Genomic DNA, 22539 nt, shown 5'->3' on the forward strand with positions numbered 1-22539 from the left:
TTTCAGTGTTCATTATACTCATTTGCTTATTGTCTGTTTTTTTTAAAGTCTTTAAATTTAATATTAGGCCTTGAAGGGTAAATACTTAATTTAATTTATGGGGCAAATAACTCAATTAATATAATTCAATAATTCATTTAAAGCATAAAATGCTATACATATTAACATATTAATTAGATAAATTGACATCTGCACTGGACAAAATATTTAGCACAGCCTTGTATGCTTAAACAAGAAAAAAAAGTCATCCTAAAACGTGAAATAAATGTTATAGAAAGCAAAAATGTAACTTTCTCAAGCATCAACATATTGTTACAACACCATATTATATTTTTTTGATTGTATTTGTTGAAAATTAATGCTTCAATGAATGATCTGCCAGATAGAAACTTATAATTCCAAGCGGAAAATGACTTTTCAGAATTAGAAGGTTCTATCTGCAGTTACCGTGGTTTTTTTACTCCAATTTGCAAATGTAAGAGAACTTTGATTATTTACATTTAGAGAGCATTTAGGGTCTCTATCATGTTAATGTATGAAAGAGAACTGTTACACACATATTGTTTGCTATGTAGAATGCAAAAACTTTTAAGCTCAATATCTTTGAGAACCTTATAATTCCAAGGTGACGAAATAGATTTTTTAAAACCTTAATTTCCTTGATTGTCTGTCCTGGTGAAAAAAAACAACTAATCATTTTGAGTTGTGTGGCTCACACAAAGACACATTTATGTGTTGGTGGCCAAATTACTGACACGTTAACTAGGTTTTGAAGTGTGAATTAAATGTTTTGGGTGAGTAACTACATTTTACAGACATGCAATAAAGATCTGAAATTCCACCAGAATGTTTGTACAGAAAGTTTTGAAAAATGTGTCAAAGTTGGAGAAAATTTTTAATCTTGAAGGTAATTGTGGTTTCATGTATACATTATTGTTTAAAAACTCAACAATGAGGTAGAGAAAATGCAAGCTTGTTTTATTTTCCCCCAAGTCCCCTTCCTCCTGCAGTCTGTTCTGGTCTACATAACACAGATTGTGTTTTCCCTCATTTGTGTCCTTGTGTGTGGTTTCAGGGCCGGACTTTTCTCTCAGAGACATGGCCTTCGGAGATCCCGTGCCGCCACATATGGCAGCGTACCGGACAGAAATGGGCCTTCCCCACCGCGACTACTCAGTGAGTGTGGCATCAGACGCTGACACAGAAACGGATGGCATAATGTCCCCGGAGCACGCCGTCCGCCTCTGGGGCCGCAGCAACACCAAATCCGGCCGCAGCTCCTGCCTGTCCAGCAGAGCCAACTCCAACCTCACGCTCACCGACACTGAGCACGAAAACACTGAAAATGGTGAGTACATGTTTTTAAATCTGCAAAGGTTGGCTCAGACCTAATGCGTTAGGATGTTTTTATGTGGAAAATCATGTATGAGTTCTTATTATTGAGGCTGCACAATATATCATTTCAGCATTGATATCACAGAGTGATTATTCGCAATAGTCACATCGCAATGTTGAGTCTGGATTACAATTTATACTTTTCAATCGATTTATTCTGTGTGTGGTCTGTCTAAATAAGTACATTTTATTTTATTTTATAATATTTATTTTATTTTATTTTATTTTATTTTATTTTATTTTATTTTATTTTATTTTATTTTATTTTATTTTATTTTATTTTATTTTATTTTATTTTAATCAGATGCATGGTCGCATAGCCCTAGCTGTAGCTGACACCGATGCGCACCTCTCAAAAATTCAAACTACATGTCACAACGATGCATAGCACAAGCTCTGTGATTGGTTGGCTTGGTATCGCTGACAAGTGTGGGCGGTGCTGAGAGCATACCTGTCAACCCTCCCATTTTTCCCAGGACTCTCCTGCATATTACAATTCTATCCTGCTATCATCCTGTAAAGGTATTTTCCTGTATTTCTCCCGTATTTTTAATCTTTATATAAAGGGTGGCAATAAACACCAAACAGCCGATCCTCCCTATAGGCAACCCATACCGCCAAGCCACAAGGGGACGCCCTTTGCTCTTAAATGTGGATCTGTTCTATGCTTTCATTTTATTTAAGCATGAAAACACTTTTTAAAAAATATAAAAACGGCGGGATTCCCTTCATTTTCACTATAGGTATCCCTTATTTTCACATCCCAATGTTGACAGGTATGGCTGAGAGCCGTGAACTCGATGGATCAATTGTTTACAAAGGTGGAGTCCCGTGGAGGAGCTCCGGGTGAACACTTTTTGTTTTGTGTTTACCTTATGATTATAGTTGTTACATGTCCACCAGTTGCAGCCTCTGAATGAGTGAGTTTTAGCTTCTTGTACATTAAGGTAGCATTAAAAAAAGCAAAACACCCATGAAGAAACTTGACACAGAGGAACAGAAAAACCTAGTGCCAGCTAGCATTTCGGAAGTGTTATTGCAGAGCAACACAAACAGCACGCAGAAATATAAATGCACAGCAATGCACATTTATGTATGTACTGTGGGTCACACTCATCGCTCGACGCAGAAGTATAAATCAGCGTTAAGTGATTGAAAGATTCACTCATAGAGTGTTTTTTACTGATTCAATTAATTTTTTAAACACATGCTAGTTTTATATTGGCTTATTGATAAACAGTGGGCAGTGATTTGTTTATTTATTAATTTACTTTTGTAGTGGTCAATCAATTTCTAAAATTATCACAATTTGATCGTTCACAGTAGTCACATTACAGGATACGCAATGTTGAGTCTGGATTACAGTTTATAATTTGCGTTCGTTTTTGAAGCTTGTAATGTAACCATGTAATGATTTTAAAGGCGTTCAGGCATAAGAAATTGTACCGTTTCTTACTTTTACTTTACTTTATTTGATTATTCTGCTACTGTACCGGAGTATTGGTAATTTTTTCTTTATTTTGTTTAACTGTGCTTGTAGATTGACAGGAACAGAATTCAATTCAATTCATCTTCATTTCTATAGCGCTTTTACAATGTAGATTGTGTCAAAGCAGCTTAACATAGAAGTTATAGTAAATTGAAATTGTGTCAGTCCAGTTTTCAGAATTGAAGTTCAGTTTAGTTCAGTTCAGTTTAGTTAAATTTTCACTGCTGAAAGTCCAAACACTGAAGAGAAAATCCATCGATGCACAGCTCCATAAGTCCCAAACCAAGTAAGCCAGTGGCGACAGTGGCGAGTAACAAACTTGAGTAAACCTCGAGATAAACCAGGCTCATTTGGGCAAACCTCTTCTTGTTCAGAGTTACCCCAATCAACCTGTAATAATAAATTATTTCTAAATACAGAAATTCAAGTCATCTGGTAAAAATATTCATATCGCAATATATAGCAAAACAAAATATCTTAATCTTCGATTTTACCAATATTGTGCAGCCCTTTATAATTTTTTTGTAGCATTTGTGGTTGTAAGACTTTGCTCATTCTTGGACATGAGTGCTGTAGTTGTATGGTGGTAGGATTTGTGTGCTTTACTGTTTACAGCTAACCTCCGAATGCTTAAACATATAGCAACGTGTATTGTTCTAACGAAAGATTCAGGCTTTGTTTCATACAAAACAGCAATATAAAGATTACAGTATGTGCCGTTTCTGCTAGGTTGCACCTGTGACACTTGTAATATTTTCCGTTTCATTATCTGGTGACCTTTCTTGTACAAATTTGGTTTCTATTTAGTGCTCTGTTATATTTGAAGATGGATTATGCACAATATTTCAGCTTTGGATAGAGATTAATTTATTATTAATGCTGTATTCTGGAATGAGCCATGAACGTTTACTTTATATTACTCTGGAAGATGCAATGAGCTACAGGTAGTGAGTAAATAAAAAAATATAAAATCAGACCTGTTGAGCCATAATGTGCAAATTAATCAAATAATATTTTACAAATAAATATTGGATTTATTGTTATTGTCTTGATCCAATGTGTAATACACACACAAAAACTGCCTACTTTTATTAAACAAACAAAAAAGTATCTTCTTTTATCAAAAGACTTAAAGTTAGAAAAAGAAAGTATTTTTAATTAATTAAATTTTCTTTGTATTATTTTACGTTTTATTTGTATAGTTTTGTTTTTGTTTAGTTTTTTATTGTATTTGTGTTTTTTTAAATTAGTTTTTCCTCTGATTTTTCTTTGTTGTTTTGTTTTGTTTTTTTTGTTATGTTTTTATTTGTGTTGTGTTTTGTTTTGTTTTATTTTTATTTATTTATTTATTTATTTATTTTTATTTTATTTATTTTTTTGTTTTGTTTTTTATTTTATTTGTGGTTTTTTTTTGTTTTGTTTACAAAATCTATTTGAGTAAATACAATGGCTCATGAATACCATTAAAATAGAATAAATGACTCACACATAAAGCGTTTCATTACTGATCGAACACTTACGAAATGTAAAGGTATGTTTTTTATTTTATTATAATATATTTTTTAATTGTTGTTGATAAGCAGTGTGCAGTGATTTTCTCTTTTTGTAGTGGCCAAACAATTTCTAAACAATTTTACCCCCCTCCCAAACCATATACAGTAACTGAGGCTTTTAAGGGCACAAAGCAGTGTTCTCATCTAAACCTAAAGCATTTCCCAGATCCCCTCATCATCCTCCATTTATTCATCACAAGCCTTGACTTGTTGAGCAAAATGTGATCTTTCTTCAATGTCTGCTGCTTTTAAACCCTTGAGTTTGGCAAGTCTTCATATCCTCAGCCTAGTAAAGCCTTAATCACACTCTCATTTTACAAACCACCTCATGCATATTGCCTGCCAGAACTCTGATAACGGCCTTTAGAAATCACACATCAGCCAAACACTAATTGCCTTTTTTCTCCACAGTCTCCCTGAAAGCCTACAAATAGTGTGTTTTGCGTCATTTGAGCTATTAGAATCTTATTTAAAGCGACGGAGCTGTTCCTTTGTGCTGCGTCGCATTTTCTGCGCAGACATCAGTGATGGACTTAAGAAGCAAATGAAATCTGTCTGTGAAACGCAGAGGTGAGTCCAACCCAAATGTGCGTTAAACTGGATTTGATGACTGTGAAAAGAAAATGCCCTCCGTGGACATCTTTATTCACAGCTTTAGGCATCTGCTTGGCTGTTGAAAAGCAGACATAATTCAGTTTTGCTTTTTATTCTGTCCATCCAAGCTTAAACATCAGCTGCAATATTTATTTATTTTTTCTAAGGAAATGTTTGATCATGTGCATCTTAAAAGACAATTCTATTCGTGTTTTATCATTTTGAATTTGGACTTGGACTTAATAGAATGTCATTTTTAGGCTTTTAGCTTTGTAATTATTTTAGGCGTTTAGTTAAGTATCTAAATATTTTGTATTGTTTCACATTTATATTTTGATTACGTGACGTTGTATGTAGAATGAAGTCACATGCATTGCTCAGGTGAGATTTTTTCACACACTTCAACAGAGTGTAAAATCTAGATGGTTCTGTGGGTTTCATCTATCCAAACTTTATTTTGTATTTTCTATTGGATTCAAGTCAGGTGATTGGCTGGGCCATTCAGCAGCTTTGTTTTCTTTCTCTGAAAGCATTTAGAGTTTACTTAACTGTGTTTTGGATCATTGTCTAGCTGAAATTTCCACTCTGGTGTCATCTTCATCATCCTGGTAATGTAGATGTTGGACTGAAGCAGCTTATATTCATTTACAATGAGGAATGGCAGAGGGTGGTTGAATAACTACTGAGAGATTTCAGATGCTGTCTGGGCTTTCACTGCCTTTTTACACCTCCTTTTCTTCATGTGTTCAATACCTTTTTTCTGTGTCATTTAAATTGTATTATACAATTTAACTTATTAGATTTGCTTTATTTTCATATTTGTATTTCTTTGGTTGTCACAACATCTGGTGAAAAGTCAACAGCACCTTTAGAAATATTTTTTCCTCATTGTGTATAATTAGAGAAATATATAGAAATATTTCCTTTTTTTAGTTTGTAACATTTTAGAGTTGTTAAAGTTAATTTAATTTGACGGTATTCATGATGCTGCTCAAATATTTTGTAAAAATAGTAATGTTATTTAATATGATAATATATATTTTAAATAAAATATAGTTGGTTCCAAAACACAATGATTCCATTTTGAATGTAAAATGGAATGTAAAATCGAACGTTTGAATGTTATAAAAATTCTATTTTCTTTATCAAGAAAATGGAAGGTGAAAACCACTATTTTCTATTTCAGATTATAATAACATTAAAATCAAATCCATATTAACTAAGCTTTATTAATCTAATATACATGCACATGACTAAAAATACATTCAGTCAGTCATTGCTATGAGATCAACATGTCATCTTGTTAATTATATAAAAGAATGTTATAGTATAAATTAAAGTGAATGTGTCAGCATCACAGAAGTTTGACGCTGTCTTACGAGAACAAGCAATTTCGCCTGCAATTTCTTTTTCCTCCTGAAATGCTGGTGTAATTCTAATTCTATAGCGCTGCATAGAATTAGAAAAGGAAAGAAGAAAATATGTATCACATTTTGGAACCCAACTCTTTATATATTAACTAAGTATATTATATGTATTAACTAGGTGTAGTATGTAGTATGTATTAACTAGCATCATTGTATAATGATGGTTTGTTCTGTAGACAGATGGAAAAAAATAACTTAAGGGGGCTAATGATATTGACCTTAAAATGGTTCATAAAAAAAATAATAACTGCTCTTATTCTAGCTGAAATAAAACAAATACTTTCTCAGAGACTTTCTCCAGAAGAAAAAATATTATCAGACATACTGTGAAAATTTCCTTGCTCTGTTAAACATAATTTGGGAATTATTTAAAAAAGAAGAATTCAAAGGGGGGGGGGGGGTAATAATTCTGACTTCAACTATATATATAACTAAGGCTTTTATTTTGGGAAATAGTAGTATTTTTGATATCTCTACTTTGCTTCATTTTGATTTCAGTCATGTGAAAATTTCTCTCCTGTCATTCCAAATCTGAATGAATTAAACAAAAATTAGATTTTTATCATTATTATTTTTAAAAGAATATGCTTGTTGCTCCTTTCCACTCTTCTTCAATGAATGTAACTGGAGCTTTAGAGTCAAAAGCATGCGTGTGCAGTTTGACCACAGCGTAGAGTTGATGGTCAGTGTGTGTGTGATTGTGTCCGCCACGAGTGGCAGAGAAAGCTGAGCTTACATTGATCAGCAGGGTATTTTCAGCAACGGCCTCATCATCACATGGTAACATAATACACGCCAGTCAAAGTTCAGGTCATTAGTGTAAATCGAACACAAATAAATGGACGTTCGCCCGCTCAGAATGGCCACGAGAGTCATATCTAAATTTGTTTACAATCTAAGGCTCATCTTAATGACATTCTCCATCGATTTCTTCGTCGGCTTCACTTTTGAAGGTTATGCTGTGTGTACTGGTCAAATATCTCTGATAGGCATCAGAAGTCAGCGCTTCAGTTCCTGGAGAGAGGGTGCTTCACTTAAAGAGACAGTTCACCCAAATGAACATTTCTTCATCATTTTCTCACACTGCTTTTAAACATTTGTGCATCGCTTTCGTCTGTTAAAGACAAAACAAAATATTTTGAAGAACACTGAAGGAAAAAACAGCCATTGACATCCATAACAGGAACAAAAAGTACTATGTATGTTAATGGCTTTTTTGTATACGTTCTTTAGTATATCTTCCGTTGTGTTTGGCAAAAGAAAGAAACTCATACTAGTGTCATTCCATGTCACCTGACAGAAATTCACCTCTGTTCAGGCATTTGCATTAACATTGTATGTAATCTACTTGTGAATACTAAAATTTGCATTTGGTGTGAACCCAGCAAAACATTAACTAAGAAATAAAAAGACCAGGGTGAGCAGGGTGTAGAATTGATGTTTTTATTTTTTTTAAGAGCAGAATAAAACCCATTTATTAACTTTATCTTAATGTTCTTGGATGAAATCTGTCAAAAGACCAATAGAAATAAGAGCTGGATGGTAATCATGCATGTTTTTATTGTCACAAAAATGTGTAAATGGTAGATGTTTGACTGTTTAGATTACAATTTTTTAAACCAAGAAATACGCACACGCACACGCACACGCACACACACACACACACACACACACACGCACGCACACACACACACACACACAACAAAAAGAATAAAAGTAGTTTTTAATTTTTTTAAAAACATTTTATGTTTTTTTATTGTGTTTACTAACTATTTATGCAGTTAAACATGAATTTTGAACTGTAGGCCTACATAAGCTCCAAACAGCAAAGTTTTTTATTCTTTTTTTTTTATTTCCTTATCCGACTAAAGTCATAATAACTGAACTTAACAGAAATGAAATTAAGACGTGTGGAGTATGCATATATTAATGGCATTATTAAAGAACACCGCAATCAAACTATTACTGTACCGTCAAGTAGGACTTTTCGCCATTTTTTCCGACAAGATCCACACACGTGGCTGTCAGTAAAGGACCGCACACACACACACAAACACACATACATTACGAAATGCGGAAATGTATTTTTTCTTTCCATTTGGCGTGCGTTATTAAATTCCATAACACTCTCCCCAGTCCTTATTTGCGTCTAATACCCCAGTTTGTCACTGGGGCGTGAATGGGGCGACCTCTGGCTTTGCTCCTTCGTATCTGCTCTCACTTCTGCAGATATATGTACCCTCCAGAAACTTGCGTTCTGTGAATGAACGTCGCCTCGTTGTTCCATTCCTAAGAGGGAAGAAATCACTTTCCTGAACTCTCACATTCAATCTGCCCAGTTGGTGGAATGAACTCCCTAACTACATCAGAACAGCAGAGTCACTTGCTGTCTTCAAGAAACGACTAAAAACTCAACTGTTTAGTCTCCACTTTCCTTCCTAATCTTAACTGCCTCTCTGGCTATACCACTAACTGTACTCTCTCTCACAAAAAAAAAAAAAAAAAAAATTTACTAATGCTCAGCTTCTTAGACTTTACACACCTGAAACTTGTCTATAGCACTTGTTCACTGCTGCTCTTATAGTTGTGTAAACTGCTTCCTTGTCTTCATTTGTAAGTCGCTTTGGATAAAAGCGTCTGCTAAATGACTAAATGTAAATGTAAATGGAATGAAATGTTCATGAGTTAAAGTGAAACTGGCAAACTGCAGTTAAAGTCAGGCATCCAGCTGATTTGATTCTGAAGGGCACTTTTTTTGTCAGACGGCTCACCGGTCAGGTATACATCAACATATCAAAGGTAAATGTCATCATAGCTTATGTAGAACAGACCTAGCTCCCAACCCAACTTTGAGAATAGATTAACAGCGATATTTTTTTTATTGCACGATAAGAGACTTGCGTTAACGCCGATAACGACCCACCACTAATTTGAATCTCAATTCCTTGGAAAAGGGTAATCAGACTTATTATACATTTTTTATGTTTGAAAAATCATTGTAATATGATGATTCCATGCCCACGAAACATATCCTTTTATTATCAATTTTGTGAACCCTTTTTTGATTGTGACTCTTTGATTGATATGAAAATTTGCTAAATTTATTTGAAATAAGGACCTTCATAATCAAATATTATGCATCAAAAAATGCTTTAGTGTCTACTTCTTCTACTACTACTATTGTTATTGTTATTATTTTTATCATCATCATCATTATTATTATTATTGTTATTATTATATTTTTATTATTATTGTTGTTGTCATAATACAAATTATTATTATTCATATTATTATTATTATAATTCTTATTAATGTCATTATTATTATTATTATTGTTGTCATTATTATTATTGTCATTATTATTATTATTATTAGTAGTAGTAGTAGTAGTAATAGTAGTATTTTCTTCTTCTTCTTCTTCTTCTTATTATTATTATTGTTGTTGTTGTCATTATTATTATTGTCATTATTATTATTTTTGTTGTCATTAATATTATTATTATTATTATTGTCATTATTGATATTATTGTCATTATTATTGTTATTATTATTATTATTAGTAGTAGTAGTAGTGTTTTATTCTTCTTCTTCTTGTTGTTGTTGTCATTATTATTATTCTCATTATTATTATTATTATTGTCATTATTGTTATTATTGTTGTCATTATTATTATTATTGTTATCATCATCATTATTATTATTATTATTTCATTATTATTATTATTATTATTATTATTATTATTATTATTATTATTATTATTATTATTATTATAAGTAGTAGTATAGTAGTAGTAGTAGTAGTATTTTATTATTATCATTATTATTATTATTATTATTATTTACTTCAAATGTTTGATTGTTATTTTATTTTTTAAACAGCAATTGAATATCATTTTGCTCCATTACCCCCAACACCATCATTGCAGTCCTATTGTGATACCTCACCATCACATTAGAAAAAATACCTCATGATAATAAAGGCTTAAAAAACCACACACAAAATGTGCCACTAGGTGAAAAATGAACTGTGTCGTGATTTTCTTTGAGGCAGAAGTATTTTTTTTTCTAACGCATGATTAAACTGGTCCCATCCATCAGCATATTTCCCTGGGAGCCGTATTACTGAAAATGTTCCCATGTGATTGTGAGTCAATGCCTTTTATTGAGAAACCGAATCGGAATCCTGGGAGCTTTAGATTACCGTTTGTGCCTTTTGTTTCTTCCCCTTACGCTATTCTTTGTGATTGTTTGTATTGCCTAAATTGACGGTTTCCTTCAGAATTAGTCTGGGAGATGGCAGTGTGAACTTGAAGCGCGAGAAGGATCAGAAGATTCTGGGGTTTTGATGTAGACACACAGGACGATCTACAGTACATTCGCCCGTCTTTCGTTTAGTTTGAAGCAGGGAAGCTCTAATTGGTTAATTTGACTGCGTCTGCCTTAGCGCTGGCTCTTTCTGGAGGCTGTATAAGATGTCACTTCTGAGGTTTAGAACTCGCCGGAAACTTTGAACTGCTTCTGAACTGCTGAAAGATTGAGGTTAAGAGGGGCTCGTGGGGAGTGATTAGAGCTGCTGTAATTGGGGATGTTGACAATGAGATGAATGTGCTACTATACTATAGAGCCTCAATGCAAGACCCCGTTTCCACCTGGTATTAGTGTGTATTTTTAGTGATCCAGTTGCAAGCAGTCAGTTTAGATGTTATACTGTTTATGTTATACTATACTTTTATTGTTGATGTTATACTATCTTGTATTAACATGTGTCTCTTGTGACCAGTTGGGTTTGGATCTTATCAAGACTCGTCTATTCTAAGCCCCAAGTGTACTTAAAGTGATACTTCATTTTATTTTTATATATTTTATTTATTCTTTTAGTTGTATCACCTAACCAGTCAGTTATCGTAACTGAGCTTGTTAAAAAGTTAATTAATTTTAACCCATGGGGGTGGAGCCTGGTTGAGTTGAGATATTAGTGTATGTTCGCCTATATTCACAGATCTAATATAATGATACACATGCAATATCTTCCCCTATTCACAGACATAAGCAGTATTATGTGAATTAGTGTTTTTGACATTAAAAATATGTGATTTGACAGCTGGTGGGGATGAACTTTCTGTCACTTTCTGTCATGCTGTGTTCACACCAGATGCGGACGCACAAATAAATTGCGCTATTTATGCGTAAATAAACACGTGAACATTTTGAGTTTACTCGCTTCATACGCTTGTCAAATTCACTTTACAATAGATGCGGATTCGCAGGGCTTCTGCCTGCCCGGTGACTCTAGCTTCATTGCTAAATGGGTAACATATATTTTATTGAGAGAATAGCTGTGTTTATGTGCTTTAGGAAGTCTGAAAAACTGCGTATATTTGTTCAGCGTCATGTCTGAGTCCACTAAATCTTTTCTGAGGTGCACCCAACTCTGTAAGTTCATCAACTTCAGAAACTATACCTGGATGATGGGGGCTTTCAGCAGTGTTTTAGACTGAGCTTTGAACCCAGTTTGATGAGGTTTTGTCCAGTGTTCATGTTTGGTTAACGTGGCGCAAATGTAGTTCAGATTTTCTAACTCGAGAGATTCGCGAACTTGCGAAATGCGTCATTCGCTCGAAACGCGACATTCACACTGCCTCATTCTCGCGAATCGCACCGCAGGATGTCTATTTGTGTCTTTGCATTGACTTAACATTTAAATCAATCACGCTTGACACTTCATCTGCGTCTGGTGTGAACGCAGCATTAGACTTCTGACTTTCAGTATGAATAATTAGTGTGTATTCAAAAAACATATATTTCAGGAGTTTAAACTGACTGTTTTGTTTTGTTTTGTTTTGTTTTGTTTTGTTTTGTTTTGTTTTGTTTTGTTTTGTTTTGTTTTGTTTTGTTTTGTTTTGTTTTGTTTTGTTCTTCCTTTGGAAAGTGGTTGGGGAGCAGCATCTCATTTGCATTTAAAGAGGCGCAGGAACACTTGCTTGTACAAAGAGCTGAATAGAACCCATTTATTGAAATCCATTTAACTTCTTTTTCTTGTGTGAAAATCTGTAAAAAGATCAACAACAACATGGACTCTGTAGTTAACATTTTATCATGGTGGATGTTATTATTATTATTTGTAGTAGTAGTAGTATATGCAATATAGTTATTGCATTTAATACAAATATTTTTTCACATTTGGTAGTAGTGTGGATTTTCAACAGTCACAATTGGTCAGTCGAAATGCTTTACTGTTTCAAACTGGTATTAAACTGTGTCTCTTTTGACATGTTGGATTCAGATTTCATCAAGACTCTTCCATCTTATTTCTTAAGTATACTTAAAGAGATAGTTTACCCCCAAATAAAAATTATGCCATCATTTACATTTAGCAATCCGCAGCTTTTCACCTTTTTTACTTCTGTTGAACACAAAGGAAGATATATTGAATACTGTCATTGACTGTCATTGATAGTTTTTATGTAATAACACACCATTAAGGGAACACACTTCTGCCTGGGAAAACAATGCTATCTTCAAGATTTCTTGATTTTAGCCAAAATGACAGATAATTGTTGCGCAAAATCTGTCAGTACTTTTCTATGCATAATTTTTATAATTTGTTTTTTAATTTGCGGTAAAAAAATGCGGTTTTTAAAAAAAGTTGGAAACCAGTAACCATTCATTTCCACAATATTAGTTTTTCCTACTTTAGAAGTCAGATATTACAAATTTCTAACATTTTTCAAAATATCGTCTTTTGACAGAAAAAAGGAAACTCATAAATGTTTGGAATCATATGAGGGTGATTAAATGTTCACTTATCATAACTATCACTTTAAGTGCAGTTAAAGTATAAATTAAAATGCAAAGTCAAAGTGGGAAAAGCAGAAGTGAACAAATCATTTTTCTCGAACTTACCAGCAAATATTAATTTAGGTAAAACAAACAGTCGTCAAATATAAAAGCATTCACTAACATTCTCTATGACTAAATCAAGAGATTCTCCACAACACATGATAACAGGGCAGGGACCTGATGGTTTTTAATGACTGAAACATGGCAGCAGGTACTGTCGAATCATAAATGCACAAACTGTTTTGTTTGTGTTTATATCTCTTTTTTTGATTCTGTTGGAATGTGATCAAAATATTCATAGCTTGAAACAAAAGAAAATCTGACTGGCTTGCACTGCATTTCAATAAAGATCCCAGTGTAAGCTGCCATTAATGCCCATAGTTTGCTTGCCGGGTCTTCACAGATGGAATCTAATGTGACTGAAAAATTTTGTTTTTGTTTGCTATGTATGTTATTTGCTGCATTTTTAAAACCATTTGAGTGTGAGTGAATAGTGAGAAAATTTTCATTTTGGGGTGAACTATCGCTTTAAAGCTGCAGTCTGTAAGCTTTGCCTCTTTGTCGCCAAGGTTTTTTCCTACGCAGGTTGAGCTTTGGCTCAGCTCCTCGGTGTGGTTGATGCTAATATTTTGCTGTGTGTGTGGCTGTCAATCACTACACCACTGTGGATACTGTAATTTAAGATTCTGCGTCTTGACAGTTTGATGCTGTTTTCACTGGAGAATGTCATCTGAACATGTTTGTCACTTTGATCTGAACAACTTTGAGGAAAGAAGTATCACAACCAATGGTCAGTAAATTTGACCATTTGGTCAGTAAACACAGTCCTGTGAACTTTGGTTTTATTATTATTTTATTATTGCGGTCGCCTGATTTTCAATTATTTGTGATGTTTTCTTACAGTGAGGTACATAAAAAAAGTTACTGTTGAGTTCATGTGCATTAATGTCATTTTTTTTCTTTAAAAAAAGCAGGAATCTCTTGCTAACTATAACGACAGTACAAAACAGTAACTGTATTGCTGCTTCAGAATATTCATTCATTCATTTATTTTCTTTTCGGCTTTGTCCCTTTATTAATCCGGGGTTGCCACAGCGGGGTTGCCACAGTTGGTGAATCACCAACTTATCCAGCTCATGTTTTACGCAACGGATGCCCTTCCAGCTGCAACCCATCTCTGGGAAACATCCATACACACTCATTCACACTCAAACTCTACGGACAATTTAGCCTACCCAATTCACTTGTACCGCATGTCTTTGGACTGTGGGGGAAAACGGAGCACCTGGAGGAAACCCACAGGAACTTGGGGAGAACATGCAAACTCTACACAGAAACGTCAACTGACCCAGCCGAGGCTCGAACCAGCGACCTTCTTGCTATGAGGCGATAGCACTACCCACTGTGCCACAGCGTCGCCTGCTTCAGAATATTTCAGACATATGGACCTAAATTTAATAAGTGTAGCAAAGCCACACCACACGCAACAACTTGATCTTCCATAGTTTAATTAATTTGTTAAAACACAACAACCTTTTTAATGCTTGAAAGCCTGTTTTTATGTGGGAATGTAACTGATTTGCGGCATCGACCCCTTTAAATACGAGATCAACATAATGAATTTTGACGCTCTCACTGGCGGAGCAGTAAAGGCTGACAATGTTGTCACCAGGATGGCCAAAGCTATCTTTGACTCTCTTGCTGCCTTCGGTGTGAATGCACAGTTATGCTGGAATTGTGCTAATTATCAAACCAAGGAAGTTGCTGGTGTTTTTTTACCCAAAAAGCAGTTAGATTACTAATTGCTCATTTTCATTGAGTGGTACAGTACGGTACAGTTCGGGTCGGTACGGGTCACCTTTATCAGGCTTGCGTTTCCACTATCAACGGTACCCTTTTGGTGGGCGTGGTGTATGACAGAGTTTCAGTCGATGCTGTTCTCACTCAAATAAATGTCTACAGTAAAGCTGTACAGGTCGTTCACAAATCATATAAGAAGCACTTCTCACAAAACAGATGCTTTATACACATAAATACTTGTTTTATAAATGTTTATTACTAACTTTTTTTATAGAACATGATTTGATTATAACTGCACATCAATGACAGTGCAAAATAGCCTACTGTAACGTCTGCAATTATATAAAATAAATATATATATGCAACATATATGAACACATACAGACCCTTATGTATGAACACATACAGTCTCCGATATGATACCAACTACAGAAATACTACACACAGCATACATAAAAGTCCTTATTTAGATTCATAAACAACACGCAACATAGCCCACAGTCAGTGCAAACCTCTCATCTGTGTCTGTAATCTTCAGCAGTACATGTAAACTCTGTTAGAGAGTAATTCTGAGTTCATAATAGTCCAAAAGGCGATAATAAACATGGCAGTTTGTTCGTGATTCAGGTTGCTGAAACAATTTGCTTCTGTGTGTTGTCGTGCTTTTCCTTTGTTCGCGCTTCACTCTCGCGTTTGTCCTTTTCTTTCTGAATAGATCAGATGACGGAGACACTTCAATAATCACGCAAACGTTATTATCATCAGCCCAAGAAGTTTGTTATATCAAATATAGACATGATCACGAGCTACCGGAAGAAAGCAAAAACCACTCGCACTCGTAAAACAACAACAGGACATGGCAGATTTTGTTCCTCCTGGCTTTGTGTCTGTACATCAAGACAACGACAAGGTTTGTTTGAGCTCGGTTCATCCATGGCTCGTTATTATATTTTGCAGTGTAATCTCCCGGCTGTGGATAAAAACATGGTGGTTTCTTTGTTTTCATTCTGGATAGCTCCACACGAGCTCCTGACTTATCTCTGTAACCAATCAGCGTTCAGCTGCGCGTGTAGCTCCACCTTTTGGTACCCTTTCTCGTGTTTGGTACCCTTTCAAAAGAGTGCCGAAAAATTGGTGCGGTACGGTTCGGTACTCCTTTTGTCAGTGTAAACGGCCATAAAAGCGTACCGAATCGAACCGTACCGTACCACTCAGTGGAAACGGGGCATTAGTTCTGTTTTAGTATTTCTTTTTTCCCTTCTTCTTTCTTTACTTAGCTTGCAGCTAGTTCTCTGCAGCTTTCACGTGGTTGCCCACTGAAGCTAAGAAGGGCTGCGCCCAGTCAGTACCTGAATGGGAGACCATATGAGAAAGCTAGGTTGCCGTCATCTGTGTGGATCCTCACACCCCAGTATATTGATGGGGACATTATACTGTTCAGTGAGCACCATCTTTCAGATGAGACGTTAAAGGATGTCTTTCGAAAAAGAGTAGGGGTTTAACCCTGCCATCCTGGCAAAAATTGTCCTTGCCTATGTCCATCATGGCCTTCTAACCATCACACGTCTCCTCTCCGCCAATCAGCTGGTGTGTGGTGTGCGATCTGGGGAAATATGGCTGCCGTCGTGTCATCCATGTTGATGCTACACACTGGTGGTAGATGAGAAGACCCCCCGCCCTCAAAAAAAAAGGCGTAAAGCACTTTGAGTGTCCATAAAAGCGATATATAAATGTAATGAAATATTATTATCATTATTATTATTATTATTATTATTATTATTATTATTATTATTATTATTTACGTATGTGACATAATGATGCAAAAATTAACATCTGCCCAGTACCAGTCAAATTATAATACATTTCAACGAGCTTATTGTTATAAATCAGGCTAATTTAATAGCTAATAAGAGCAATGGCTGGTCATATACAGTGCTTGCTCAAATTAATTTTTGGCCATTTTTAATTGAGTGTTCAAATGTCATTTTTAATTAAGTTTCATTTTTAATTAAGTGTTAATTAAAACATACTGTACAATTTCAGTCATAGACAGTAGACTTTTCATAGACTTGTGTGTCTATTTGAACACATTCAGTTCCATGAGCATCGAGAGTAAGCAGTTAGATTAAAATTGTTTTCCACAACATGTGTATTTGTCATCAACCACATGTGATCAGATTGACACAGTTTCAGCTTAGCAGACAAAGAGTTAAACAAAGTAACTTCTCTATCCTCACTGCACACGAGTTTTGGAATTTAGTTTTGGACACCTAATGATAAAATCTGTCTCATTTCGAAAAAATATGCTCGGCTTCAATCTGGCTAATAGTGTGTATCCTGCTCCATTGGGCATCTGTCACAGACTTGATAATTACGGTTTGCACAGCATGCTTGGTTGGCAAAAAAGGGGGGCATATTGTTTATCTTGGGTGTAGTTTTTTATATTTTGTTCCAAATTGGACTTGGATGTCATGGTGATATTGAGCTTGGAAGATATTGCCTATTATACCTATTGCTGACACAGAAAGTGCTATTGTTATAATGTTTTCTTTTTCTGAATGTGCCACTGCAATATAATGGAATATTTTCATTTACCTTGCAGTAAAGCTTGAAATGTACTTTTTTGTTTGAATGCACAGCCTTTTAAAGTGTGCAAAAACACAAGCACATGAGAACGATTCTTTCTTGACCAGTGTCTGCATTCATTTATTTTCTACTCCAAAAGTTATGATCAGTAAGAATGTCTATAAAAATGTAGCTGTGGATGTTATTTCCCTTGCACATATACTTGTCAATTGATTTGAATAGGTGTCAAGTTGCTGAGATATTAACAAAATAAGCAATCACGCGAATACGTCAGACCGGAAATGGAAGATCATGCGTTAAGTTTCGCATGTCGCTGCGGTGCAAAGTTCAAGCTTGGTGAACTCTGACCTGCGAAATCGCATCACTTGACTGTGTAAGACCAATCGAGGATCAAAACATGACCTCTCTGGAGAGAAATGTAAAACATGGAGCGATTGCTCGCTGTTTTTAATGTCTAATCATTTTGTTTAATCCCGCCCCTTTTCGCATCGCCGCACGACAGAATTTCCCACACACAAAGCCCGGTGTGACCGTAGATGAATGCATGCTTATGATTGTTAGCAGCTGGTCCTCATTAGCTAATGCATGATTCACCAATCAGACGATTCCTAAACCACTATAAATAACCAGAGTAACTTACCTTAGGCAGCTTCGTCTTAAAGAATCCCCCCTTCCACCCCTACTCCTCCCATTTCCTTGTCAGGAGAGCATAGAGGCCTAATGGTTAGCATCATTGCCTCACAGCAAGAATGTCACTGGCTCAGCTGGGTTGGTGTTTCTGTGTGGAGTTTGCATGTTCTCCCTGTGTTTGCGTGGGTTTACCCCGGGCTCTCCGGTTTCCTCCCAAAGACCAAAAACATGTAACACAGGTAAATTGACAAAACTAAATTGACATTATAGACAAGCATTGAATCCAGTATTCACTCTATAGCATTCATAATCTACATCTACCATTATCAAGCAGGGGAGTTCTCGCGACCTACCTGAACTCGGACTCCCCTCTCGCCCTGCAATGCGGGGAGCACCGGGCTCGAGGATTTCACAAGCTCAGGGTTCTCTCCCGGGACAGCATGCCAAACACGCGTTATAATCAATCATCAGCTAAGGGCGAACTCTTTAGCTAGCAGGAGAAGCACGTTAGCATCGAGAGCAACACCGAGTAAGTACATTTAGATCCGTTTTCAGTTGCTGTGTTTGGTTCGGGAACACTTAGACTTGTTTCAGCTGGTTGTGTATTGGTTGTTGGACATTTAAAATTGTTTTCAGCTATCTGTGTTTAGTACTAGCAAGCTTTAGCCACTGTTTCCTTTGTTTACTGTAAGAGCTTGTGTGCCGAGCCGGAGGTTTTTCGTGCCCCCGCCGCTGCAATTTCGGGTCTTTTTACTCTCGAGGCGTGTCCAGCTGAACGCAATTAGCAAAGCGCTCGGGGGTGTATATAAGCGACTAGTATCACCACGGCAGCGGTCGCGGCAGCCTCGTGTGAAGCCCGCCTCGTGTGAAGACCGACGAGGGTAAAGACCTTCGACTCTACCTGCGCGACTCCACCGAGCAAAGACACCGACAAAGCACTTGAGTACTTTTTACTTTATTATTTTACTTTATCTCTGCACTCATTATTGTTTTCCTTGCACTTTATTATGTGTTTACTAATTCCTGTTGTTACTAACACTCGCAGAGCGCGGGAGGTACGCTGCAGACGCAACCCTCACAACCTTCGATCAATTCATGTATCCTCTATTTCACAACTCTCTCTCTCTGTGGGCCTCTGGAATTGTCAATCTGCTGTTAACAAAGCAGATTTTATTACCTCCATAGCCACTCATTCTGACTTTAGTCTCATGGCTCTAACTGAAACCTGGTTGAGACCGGAGGACACTGCTACACATGCAGCTCTTTCTACTAATTTCTCTCTTTCCCACACTCCTCGTCAGACAGGGAGAGGGGGTGGGACTGGACTACTGATTTCCAAAGAATGGAAATTCACTCAGAGACCGTCCCTGCCAAAAATCAGCTCTTTTGAATTCCATGCAGTCACCATTATCTACCCCTTCTGCATAAATGTGGTTGTCATCTACCGCCCACCGGGTACATTAGGTCACTTCTTAGATGAACTGGATGTTCTTCTCTCATCTTTTTCTGATTATGACACTCCCTTGTTGGTGCTAGGTGACTTCAACATCCACATTGAAAGACCTCAAGCTGCTGACTTCCAGACTCTGCTTGCATCTTTCGACCTCAAAAGAGCACCTACTTTTGCTACTCACAAATCAGGTAATCAACTAGACCTTATTTACACTCGACATTGCCTCGCTGATCAAACACTAGTAACTCCACTACAAACATCGGCTCATTTCCTTCTCTCTCTCTCTCAACATCCACATTACTCCTGAGCCGCCACACACTCCAACTCTAGTTGCCTTTCGCAGAAACCTACGCTCTCTCTCACCCAATAGACTATCCACCATGGTTTCTAACTCTCTTCCTCCATCTTGCAAACTCTCTGCACTTGATACGAACAGTGCCACTGATACACTCTGCTCCACGCTAACATCATGTCTAGACAGACTATGCCCTCTTACATCCAGACCAACCCGGGCCAGTCCTCCTGCACCCTGGCTCTCTGATGTTTTCCGTGAGCATCGCTCAAAACTTCGGGCTGCTGAGAGAAGTTGGCGAAAAACTAAAAATCCTGAACAGCTCATAACATACCAAACTCTTCTGTCTTCTTTCTCGACTGAGGTTACTTCTGCAAAGCAGACATACTTCCGTCAGAAAGTCAACAGTGCCACCAATCCTCGCTTACTTTTTAAAACATTTTCCTCCCTCCTCTATCCTCCTCCTTTACCAGCATCCTCCACACTCACTACTGATGACTTTGCTACATTCTTTTGCACCAAAACTGCAAAAATCAGTGCTCAATTTGCTGCACCTACAACAAACACGCAAGATACACCTCCAACACCACACACACTCACCTCTTTTTCCCAGCTCTCTGAGTCTAAGGTGTCCAATCTCGTGCTATCAAGCCATGCAACCACCTGTCCGCTTGATCCCATTCCCTCCCATCTCCTGCAAGCCATTTCTCCTGCAGTCATACCAACACTGACTCACATAATTAACACATCTCTTGACTCTGGTCTATTCCCTACTTCATTTAAGCAGGCTAGGGTAACCCCACTGCTAAAGAAACCCAACCTGGATCAAACGCTACTTGAAAACTACCGTCCGGTATCCCTGCTTCCATTCATGGCCAAGATTTTGGAGAAAGTAGTGTTCAATCAAGTCCTAGACATTCTTACTCAAAACAACCTCATGGACAACAAGCAATCTGGCTTTAAGAAAGGCCACTCAACTGAGACTGCCCTGCTCTCGGTCGTGGAGGATCTCAGACTGGCTAAAGCAGACTCTAAATCATCTGTCCTCATCTTGCTGGATTTATCAGCTGCTTTTGACACTGTAAACCACCAGATCCTGCTATCTACGCTTGAGTCACTGGGCGTCACAGGCACTGTTATTCAATGGTTCAGTTCCTACCTCTTGGACAGGTCATTCAGGGTGTCGTGGAGGGGAGAGGTGTCCAACCTACAGCATCTAAACACTGGGGTACCTCAGGGCTCTGTTATTGGGCCACTTCTCTTCTCTGTCTACACGGCATCTTTAGGAACAGTCATCCAGAAACATGGTTTTTCCTACCACTGCTATGCTGATGACACCCAGCTGTACCTCTCTTTTCACCCTGATGATCCCTCGGTTCCAGCTCGCATTTCAGCCTGCCTGTCAGACATTTCACACTGGATGAAAGATCATCATCTCCAGCTTAACCTCACGAAAACGGAAATGCTTGAAGTTTTTGCCAACCCGACTCTTCACCATAACTTTTCAATCCAGATGGATGGAGCAACCATCACTGCATCCAAAATGGTAAAAAGCCTTGGAGTAACGATTGATGACCAACTGAACTTCTCTGACCATATTTCTAGAACTGCTCGATCTTGCAGATTCGCACTCTACAACATCAGAAAGGTCCAACCCTACCTATCTGAACATACAGCTCAACTCATTGTTCAAGCTCTTGTCCTCTCTAAACTGGACTATTGCAACTCTCTGCTAGCCGGGCTACCAGCTAGTTCTATCAAACCTCTTCAGCTGCTTCAGAACGCAGCAGCACGAGTGGTCTTTGATGAACCCAAAAGAGCACATGTCACTCCGTTACTCACCCGTTTGCATTGGCTGCCAGTTGCTGCCCGCATCAAATTCAAATCTCTGATGTTTGCTTACAAAGTGACCTCTAGCTGTGCTCCTTCGTATCTGCTCTCACTTCTGCAGATATATGTGCCCTCCAGAAACTTGCGTTGTGTGAATGAACGTCGCCTCGTTGTTCCATCCCAAAGAGGGAAGAAATCACTTTCCCGAACTCTCACATTCAATCTGCCCAGTTGGTGGAATGAACTCCCTAACTACATCAGAACAGCAGAGTCACTTGCTGTCTTCAAGAAACGACTAAAAACGCAACTGTTTAGTCTCCACTTACCTTCCTAATCTGCACCTGCCTCTCTGGCTATACCACTAACTGTGCCCTCTCTCTCTCTCTCTCTCTCTCTTTCTCTCTCTCTCTCTCTCTCTCTCTCTCTCTCAAAAAAAGAAAAAAAAAATTTTTTTTACTAATGCTTTGCTTCTTAGACTTTACACACCTGAAACTTGTCTATAGCACTTGTTCACTGCTGCTCTTATAGTTGTGTAAATTGCTTTCTTGTCCTCATTTGTAAGTCGCTTTGGATAAAAGCGTCTGCTAAATGACTAAATGTAAATGAAATGATGTTTAACAGAGCAGGGAAATTTTCACAGTATGTCTGATA

The 22539-nt window shown here is 37.0% G+C and overlaps 1 protein-coding gene across 8 annotated transcripts in view; it reads left to right on the forward strand.

The window, feature by feature from the left end:
- Positions 1-22539, forward strand: part of tenm4 (teneurin transmembrane protein 4) — a 493967-nt gene that overhangs the window by 156769 nt on the left and 314659 nt on the right. For all 8 annotated transcript variants that reach the window (XM_056474308.1, XM_056474302.1, XM_056474300.1 and 5 more), the window contains exon 3: positions 1076-1348. In XM_056474308.1, coding sequence (XP_056330283.1) covers positions 1076-1348 — 273 coding nt within the window. The remainder of the gene's footprint in view (positions 1-1075; positions 1349-22539) is intronic.

The sequence above is a fragment of the Danio aesculapii genome, chromosome 15 (assembly GCF_903798145.1).
Source record: "Danio aesculapii chromosome 15, fDanAes4.1, whole genome shotgun sequence".
Taxonomy (NCBI): domain Eukaryota; kingdom Metazoa; phylum Chordata; class Actinopteri; order Cypriniformes; family Danionidae; genus Danio; species Danio aesculapii.